At 33.8% G+C, this 8,582-nt stretch overlaps 2 protein-coding genes across 2 annotated transcripts; one reads left to right on the forward strand and one right to left on the reverse strand.

Annotated features, from left to right (window-relative positions):
- The first annotated feature begins 744 nt into the window (after positions 1-744).
- LOC149514712 (protein PHOTOSYSTEM I ASSEMBLY 2, chloroplastic-like) lies at positions 745-2,420 on the forward strand. The gene is made up of 2 exons (XM_089744616.1): positions 745-1,436; positions 2,005-2,420. Exons 1-2 carry the CDS (start codon positions 1,352-1,354, stop codon positions 2,136-2,138), a joined length of 219 nt encoding a protein of 72 aa, XP_089600742.1. The 5' UTR covers positions 745-1,351; the 3' UTR covers positions 2,139-2,420.
- A 1,262-nt stretch (positions 2,421-3,682) lies between these two features.
- Positions 3,683-8,055, reverse strand: LOC111301817 (metal tolerance protein 4-like). The gene is made up of 7 exons (XM_022897799.2): positions 7,687-8,055; positions 7,323-7,501; positions 6,981-7,179; positions 5,448-5,626; positions 5,203-5,353; positions 4,468-4,598; positions 3,683-4,036 (listed from the first exon to the last, which is right to left on the reverse strand). The coding sequence occupies exons 1-7, from the start codon at positions 7,889-7,891 to the stop codon at positions 3,863-3,865; spliced, it is 1,218 nt and encodes a 405-aa protein (XP_022753534.1). The 5' UTR covers positions 7,892-8,055; the 3' UTR covers positions 3,683-3,862.
- Positions 8,056-8,582: the final 527 nt, after the last annotated feature.

Genomic DNA, 8,582 nt, shown 5'->3' on the forward strand with positions numbered 1-8,582 from the left:
TATTGGGATATATTGTAAAAGTAATTTCATAATGTGGACATTTTTCATTGAACTCGGAGATCATGTGAAACAATTTATTTGAAGGGAAATCCATAAGCTGGATTTATCCATTCATATTGGATTTTTTTTATGAGCATTGAATTTGATGTGGTAGGGTTGTTGTCAAAACCTGTATTTCTGTTTTTCTGAATATTTTTAATGATACAACAAATATTTTAATCTCTGCCCTTCTTTGCTTTAAATGGAAATGAACTCAAGGTCGGTTGGAGTTCAGGTAAGATCCAGTTTGGAAAATGAGAGCTTTGCTCCAGGAGTTTCAAATGATTCATTCGAACCTATTAAGAAGAAGGTTTCACTTGTTCTCTTCCAACATCTAATTTGTTATTAGTCTTTAAAGTCAACGCAGCATCTTTCATTTATGTCAAAAAACCCAAAGAGTCCTAAAGCCTTTTTGTACTGCAGATTAGTACTTGATTGTGTTAAAACTTCATTATTTCCAAAGAACTTTATAGTCTTAATTTTAGGTTCCATTTTTTGCTGCAGGGAGCCCATGTATCAACATAACGGCATTTGTGTCTTACGTGTTTATGTTCAAGTCTAGCTTTGATCAACAGTTATGGCACCTCTGTTTCTGTAGCATATGCAATGGGTATGGACGGGAACAAAAGGGCTGCATGCTAGAATTGTGGGGGGAGTGGTGCTGTACTTTGTGAGTGTCGCTTTATGCAATTTTTTTTCACGCTTATTTTCATTACTTTGATGGATGTTGTAATCAAGTGAACCACACATGCATGCATCTTATAATCTTTTTTGAGGTTATCACTATCCTTTCAAAAGGAAAAAAAATTTATAAACTCTAGATTATGTTTTACTGACTGCTTGCCTCATACAACCGAAGGATAACTCTTAACTAATGCAAGAGTCCTGGCACCGATTATTGATTTGTATGCAATAGATAATAGACTCCTAACAAATTTGTTAGACTGGTTTATTTTGTTCATTGTCCCACAGGAAGAAGTTGTGGTTTTTTCATGTATTGTCTTTACTACATGGCTGGCAGCTATGGGCCCATTTTTTTTTTTTTTCTCAAATTCTTTGGACATTTTAGGAAAGTGCTTGTTGAATATGAAGATTTTGGCTCAATATTAGTGCTTAAAGAGCCCAAAACCTTCTTGTAATTATTCATGACATTGAACTGTGTCTTCTGTTCTTTGACATGATAACTTTTTCTTTCTATCCATGTTCCAAAGAAAGAACAAAGCACTTGTGAAGTTAACCGTTAAGAATCTTGTGTGATTGTTGATCCTAATTTTGATTTGGGAGATGTTAATTTGCTCTTTATTTAGGCGATATGTGTGGTGGTACAGGAAAATGGAAAGCTCTAAACAGGAAACATGCTAAGGATGTATATGAATTTACAGAATGTCCAAACTGTTATACCCTTCAGTTACTAGTATTCTTTAGTTGCTATATCAACCAAATAAATCCTACATAGTTTTTCTTGTTTTGAATTGCTATTTCACTTTCCCTGAGCATGCACTATTCTGAAGATTATTCCAAATTATGGTTGATTGCCTTGGGATATTTTTAAACTTCTTGTAGATTGTATCATTATTTTTTTGCTTTCAAGACGATGGTAAATTATAAATAAGAGGTCATGTCAATAACTCAGAATATAGATGGAATTGCATTTCTTATGATACTTGACAATGTTTGAGCTGAATGCTCACCTTCCCTGATCTATTTACTGTTACAGTAGAAACATTGGTTCCAAACACTGCATGTAGTGGCTAAATGTTGATTAGTAATTGGGCAATTCTATTTAGAGTATACATGTGGTTGCATAGTAAAGAATTAATGTCTTGTTTTATGTTTAGTCATATATTGAATGTGTAACTTTAGATTCTAAACTGTTACAAAGGTTTCTTCTATTTAGTTATTTTCTTTTCCAAAGTGTAAACACGCAATGTTTTTTGACAGGTGATCACTAGCTGCTGCTGTGACTAGGTCGTGGGAAACTGATCTGTTGGGTTTGTCTGGGTACTGATTTACCAAATAATAAAGGTCTTCTAAGGGGGCCTGATGCAAGGAAATTACTTGACAAGATGTACAATGGTCGACTTTTGCCAAGTTCTTAATTTAGTCCTTTTACTTTGTAAGTAGACCCGTCATGCCCTTGGCCGTAGCTGTTGTTGATGTTGGCATCATGATAATTTAGTTTAGAGCAATAATAGGTTACTTCAGCAAAACTGCAAAAATATTTCCAAAGCAAAATTAATAGAATGTGGTTTTGTTTTTACTGTACAATTTAGACAGATGGTTTCTTTTATTTTGATCTTTATCTGGCAGTTGGGAACTTTGATGCAATTTTTTGTTGACAAGATGAATGAAAGCCAGAGACAGTATATACAGTGATTGTTAATCCAAGCACCACGACACGATTGAGAAATTTTTACTCTGGAGAATAGCTATAAAAGCGTATAAAATTTTGATTGTCAACAACTACAATTTATTCTCTTTTTGTTCAATATGGAGAGGATCACTGAGTACTTTGTTAGAATTTTTTTGGACATCTTTGTTGCATTTGAAAGGTGATTGATGTTTAATTTGAAACCGTAAATGTAATTATTAAGTTCAACTAGTTAGGTTGCTAAGCATGATCAAGCAATATGCTCAAGTGTATAACATTTTTGAAGTTGTTCTTGACAAGTGGAAAGCATTTGTAGACTTATTCTGAGCACATTTTAGTGCAACTTTGGAATTGAATGTATCCCAAATGCCGTTTGGGATTGAAGATGGAGAAAGGTTTTGGGAGTCAAATATCAGCCAAACCAAGCTAAGTTTTAGCATCCAACGTCTCTTTCTCTTCTACTTTGGCCTCTGTGGTTCTAACCTTTGACTTGTCGCAATTAATTCTATCCAAAACTGTTTTTGAGCAAAAAAAAAAAAAAACAAAAATTATCATGATCAAGCTTTTTTTTTTTTTTTTTTTTTTTCATTTAATTGACGAAGCAAACACCAATTTTTTTTTTTTTGTCATCAGAGTGTGCTCTGTTTTCTTCCCCAATGTCTGTCAATCTTTCGAAAGGGTTAATTTCAAAAGGATTAATATTAAGATTGGCTTTTGAGCTATTATGAATATTATGAATTTAATGTAATATTTATAATAAAATATTTAATGTAATATTTGAATTTAAAAAATTTTAATATGATACTTAAATTATGAATCTATTTACGAATATGATATATATTTTTAACGTAATTAATTTCAAATGATAATACATAATAAAAAAACAAATTTTTTAGTATCATGTTAATAAATATAATCATAATCCGTGTATTATATTAAAAATTTTTAAAGTTTAAATATCAATTGAATACTTTATTATAACTCAAAAGTCATTTATAATATTATTGCCTTTCAAAACCTACACCATTAACAACCATGAAATAATATAAGATTAATATAATGCCAAATTTGATCTTAAACTACCATTATTGGAGGTTAAAGTATTCCATTTAAGAGTTATTTTCCCACATTCAACAACCATAAATTTAGTGGAACTAAGCCTAGAAAGCTTATCATTGCTTAATTTTCATTTGGTTGAACTACGGTGTCTACCCTGTACCAAAATGCAACAGAATTAAAGCCAAAATTTGTTAATCTTTGACAGAAGAATCATAAGAAAAATGAAAGGCCAAGTTTCATCACTTTAAAAACATTCATATAATGTATTCCTGACCACTAGTTTGTTTCCTAACCTTACTGCCAATACATGATAATCCTGGAGGAAGAAACCACAAACATCTGAAGGACAGATTTTCTGTATTTACAATGGCATAAGGTACCAATCAATCAAGGCTAACTTCTGGGTAGCCGGCTGACAACAGAGTGCTCTGGTTTGTGTTCACATTCAAAGTCAAGATGAACAAATGCCCGTTCAACTTCTGCAAGTTTCTCAATCCTTATCTGCAAGGTCTCTCCAATGGTGTGTGCTTCTTTCAAAGGCAAATCTTCAGGGAGTTCAATGTCCACCTGTATAAAGATGACAAGGTTTTTAAAGCAGTTTGTACTGTGAAGGCGATATCATACAGCATATCTGCATATTGTTTGACAAGACAACGGGAAAAATATTAAAAAAAAAAAAACCCGCGTTGGCAGATCAGTTAAATTTTTTCTTTAGTACTTGTCTTCTGGTTTGAGATTTATTCATCACATGATTTTGTAAGTAAGAATTCCTATTTGATGGAAAATTTCTTAAACATAAAGTCTGAAATCATCACATTCCAATGCACTAAAGTGCAGTTGTGCTCCAGGGGCTCAATTTCTACTTTGGGCAAGAGACAGACAGCTTTGAGGCTATAAGTCAAGAAAATAACTTTCAGAATTCAGTATGACCAACAAGTTATGTTCCAGACTGCTTCATCTTTTTACCATCATAAAAGGCTGAATTGCATAAAACTGACCTCTACAAAATAAAGAACACCGAATGTGTAAGCTCGGACTGTGTCAATATGCTTGACTTGAGGGTGTCTGATGACAAGATATGTTAATTTTTGTAGAAACTCAGGAGGAGCTGATTGTCCCACTAGAGAAACTGCATCAAGCGACCTCATATTCAGTAAGTTGTATGCATTATACTTACAACCTTAATGTAACATGATAGCACACTGACAGGATCATTTCATTTAATTTTTTTAAAGTTTGTTCCTCAGCCTTGATCCCATGCCCATAAATGCATCCTCGCAATAGGCACAGAATGGAATGCATTACTGATTTCATTTGTTAGCTCTCATCATTAGATTGAGAAACTGGCAGTTTCCAATTCAATGACTCAATTAATAACTGGGGAAGTGAGAGCATATTTCGGTAGTTTGATTCTCCTATCTGCCATCCCTCTCATTCACGGACAGGTCATATTTCTAGTCTATGAGCATGGAAAAGTTTTCTACCAAAATAAAAAAACCAGAATCTATTCAACCTCTTTTCTAGAGTATGTATTGTCAAAATTATCAGAATCTATCAAACCTTAATAGTTCAATAATGACCACAATGAGAAATCTTTGGTTGGCTCCTCAAGAACCATCAGATGAGTTGCTATTAAGGTAAAGAAATAGTTTGCCATTCTTCATTTTCTCCTGCTTTCTCAAAATCTTAACTCAAATGATCATATATGAGAAATCCTGTTATAAAAAGCTTACCTGCATTTTCGATAACCGTTCCTGACCAATTTGATATAGTGTAAATTGCAAGGGCAATAGCACCAGCAGGATCAATCCACCAGTAAAGTTTATCAGCAAGAACAGCTGCAAGTAGTCCTACTACATTTGTTACCACATCGAAGTAGTGATCCTAGGAATCGGCATTTGAAGTGTTATGAAATTGCCAAGCACAAGCAAAGTAACAATAAAGAAATCCTCAAAGAAAAAAAAAATAGAGCAGAAACCTTTGCATAAGCCCGGACTATCTTGTTTGATGAGTTTTTGCAGTAAATCCAGAGGCCAAGTTTTACCACAGTAGCAGACAGCATGATGGTGAACAACCACACTAATTGATCTGAGGACATTTTTTCTGAAGGTTTATCTTCTATTAGCTGCTCTATAGCCTGGACCAACACTTGAAAGCCTGTAAGAATATGTGAGATTACAGAAAATTCATTGATATAAAAGGATGCACACCACATATGGAGGATCCACAATTTTGTTTCTATCTGAAAAAGTGAACCTCTTTGATTATTTACTTTTATGGGATGTAATGCCCCTTGCAAACATGTGTGCATTGTAGACCATATGATATATATATATATATATATGTATGTATGTATGTATGTATGTATGTATGTATTCTGATGCTTTCATTTTCCTTTCAGTTTTATTCATGGTTCCATAATAGAATGTACCTAGCAACCCCAGTCCAAAACTAAGGCAGATTCCAGTCCAGATCATTTAAGTATCGTGCAAAGGAATATTGAAGAGGTCAAGTTGAAAATGCATCTTCTTCTTGACCAAATTAGTTACTTTTCATTATTTAAAAACTATTAATGTTGTTTTTCTCATAGTTCCTAACTGAGTAGATAGTAATCATAATTCCCTTCAAAAGTGAAAATAACAACAAAAAGATAAATGACCATGAGAGAAATGAACTTGAAGCAAATGTTCCAATTATTGCTTTGCAGAGAATCCAGATTGGACAGCCCCAATAGTTCATCTGAGCAAGAAGGCCTCCTTAAAATGAGATTTGTGCAGTTATTCACTAAATTTCAAGTAGATAAAGTACTAAAACAGGGCAACCCTTAGGACTTCATGAAAAGAGGCAATGTGATATGGCACGTATCATCCTTAGCTAGATGAATTTCTGATTGAGATCTAATGATGCCAATTAAGCCTAAGCGCTAATTAAGATAATGAATAGAATAATGGTGTTTGCATACCTAATTACTGATCCTTTAATATTGAAAGGACACCCAGCTAAAATAGAAACAAATTTGGAAGGAACGTAAGTTACATTTATCTTCATGATGTGTTTTATAATATGCATGCTTTAATACAACATTAAACAGAAAGGAGAAGAGGAGTTTGCCACCTTTATCTTTCCTTTTGAAATAATAGGCAATGGTAAGAAAAATACACGAAAACAGAGGTAAAAGTGGTAATAAAAACATGTATAGACACAAGCACGCATTTTCTGGATATTTAGGCATATGTAGAGTATGACCAAGTTGCAAAACTTCCAAAAGTTTTGAGAAACTTTTATGTGTTCTGGACTAGTAATGGGAGGATAATCATGGTTAGAATAAGAAAAATATAACATGAAATTCAGCCTGAAATAAGATGTATGCTACCAGATCATATGACGAAGGAGCTCAAAAGTTGGGAAAAAAATAGTCATAGTGCAAAGGAAAAATCAAGGGAGACTATGGACAGTGTAAAGGCATAGACAACTTTGACAAAATTAAGCTAGCAACAACCAGGGGACATACCTAGTGTAGCCATCACTGCAGCAAAGATGATTATGCCCACTGGCTGTATCCTTAATTTTCCGATTGGATACTTATAGATGTTTATGTTTTTCATTGACAAGTGAGTGAACCAAAGTATGCCGCCAGCCATGAGATCAAGTAAAGAATCTAATGTTGATGCTGCAACGGCTATGGATCCACTCTTTATTGTAACATAGATCTGCAATACACTAATTGTTATTTTCACAGCTGAAGCACAAGGAATGAGTGACATTCACAACTATATAGTTGAAGCCAAATTCTTCAACTAGATGTGTTTGATCTTGAAACATGTTAAAATTCTTCATAAAAAAGAAAAGTTACCTTAAATGCCAGCAACACAATATTTGCATAATTAGAAATCTGCATGGCTCTTTCATGTTGGGCCAGCTCTTCGTCTTCATCATCTTCGCCATCAATGCTCTCAGAGGATGCATCCAAAGCATCAACTTCTTCAAAGGATTTCATGGTCTGAAATTGTGTTTCATAGTATTCTTTTTCACCTATGAAAAAAAGAACAGTTGAATGTTATAATAAAAGTCCAATTGCAATAAAGTTTTCGAGCTAGAAATTTCTTTCGTCCACCAACATTTTCTTAGAAACCAAACATGAAAACTAAAAGGCAGAAAGAAGAGGCATTTTCCAGTTCTTCCCACATAGAGAGAAAAAGAGAGAGAGAGAGAGAGACCTTGAGTTAAGCCTTTGGATTTGGAGACATCAATGAGAAAAGGGGACCCAGGTTCCAGACAAGAGCGAACCTTGTCAGGCAACCGCGACACGAACTCATTCTTCAGTGACTTCACCGAGTTACGCCTGCTTAACCGCCCACCTCTCTCGCTCTCACTGTTCATCAGCAAAGCCGTCCTCACACCAGAACTCGACTCACTCTCCATTTCTGGGATCCACCTCTGCTGTGCTACCCGAATCCTGTCTTTTCTTCAAAGAGATGACACTGTACCACGTTTCACCATTAAAACAACAAAGAATTTGATTGTCCCTTAAACCCTAACAGACGCAATTTTAGTTCTAAGTTTCTAACTGATCTCTTTTCGTTTGTAAAAACCGTCTTTGTCATCGTGTACTGGAATTTCTTTCTTTCAATGGGTAGTTTGCGTTGGCAAAAATAGTAAGTCAGGTTGTTGTGAAGCACAGGAGTCAGTTTGTCAAATTCAGTAGGCAAAAAGGAATAAATAATCTACAGTAGGTGAGCTGTCACATGCTTCTTTGAACACTGGCCATCAAGTCAATTTCAACCGTTGACATGTTGGACAGCAAAGCAGCATAATTAGTAACCGGGTTTAGCGACCGGGTTTTGTACGTTAGGGATATTTACGGGGACTTCTATAGAAAGTTTTGTGGTCTTATAATAAGATTAGAAAATAATAAGTATTAGATTTATATAATTAAATATTAATTATTGATTAAATTTTAAGTAGAGAAGGGTAAAATTTTTTTATCAAATAATGAGATTGTAAAATAAAATTTATAAAATTCTATACATAATTTACATAAATTTTACTTTATATAATAGTTTTTTATTTTTCACTTTATTATATGTTTATGAAATTACTTAAAAATAAAAAA

The sequence above is a fragment of the Durio zibethinus genome, chromosome 15 (assembly GCF_047325235.1).
Source record: "Durio zibethinus cultivar Kanyao isolate XHJ-2024 chromosome 15, ASM4732523v1, whole genome shotgun sequence".
In the NCBI taxonomy this organism is placed as follows: Eukaryota; Viridiplantae; Streptophyta; class Magnoliopsida; order Malvales; family Malvaceae; genus Durio; species Durio zibethinus.

Coding starts and splice junctions, on each gene's coding strand:
- LOC111301817 (XM_022897799.2), bottom strand. CDS start 7,891: ATGGAGAGTGAGTCGAGTTCTGGTGTGAGGACGGCTTTGCTGATGAAC. Junction 4,599..5,202: donor AACGGTTATCGAAAATGCAG/GTAAGCTTTTTA, acceptor CGCTTGATGCAG/TTTCTCTAGTGGGACAATCA. Junction 4,037..4,467: donor GTGTTCTTTATTTTGTAGAG/GTCAGTTTTATG, acceptor ATCTTTATACAG/GTGGACATTGAACTCCCTGA.
- LOC149514712 (XM_089744616.1), top strand. CDS start 1,352: ATGTGTGGTGGTACAGGAAAATGGAAAGCTCTAAACAGGAAACATGCT. Junction 1,437..2,004: donor TACAGAATGTCCAAACTGTT/ATACCCTTCAGT, acceptor TGCTGCTGTGAC/TAGGTCGTGGGAAACTGATC.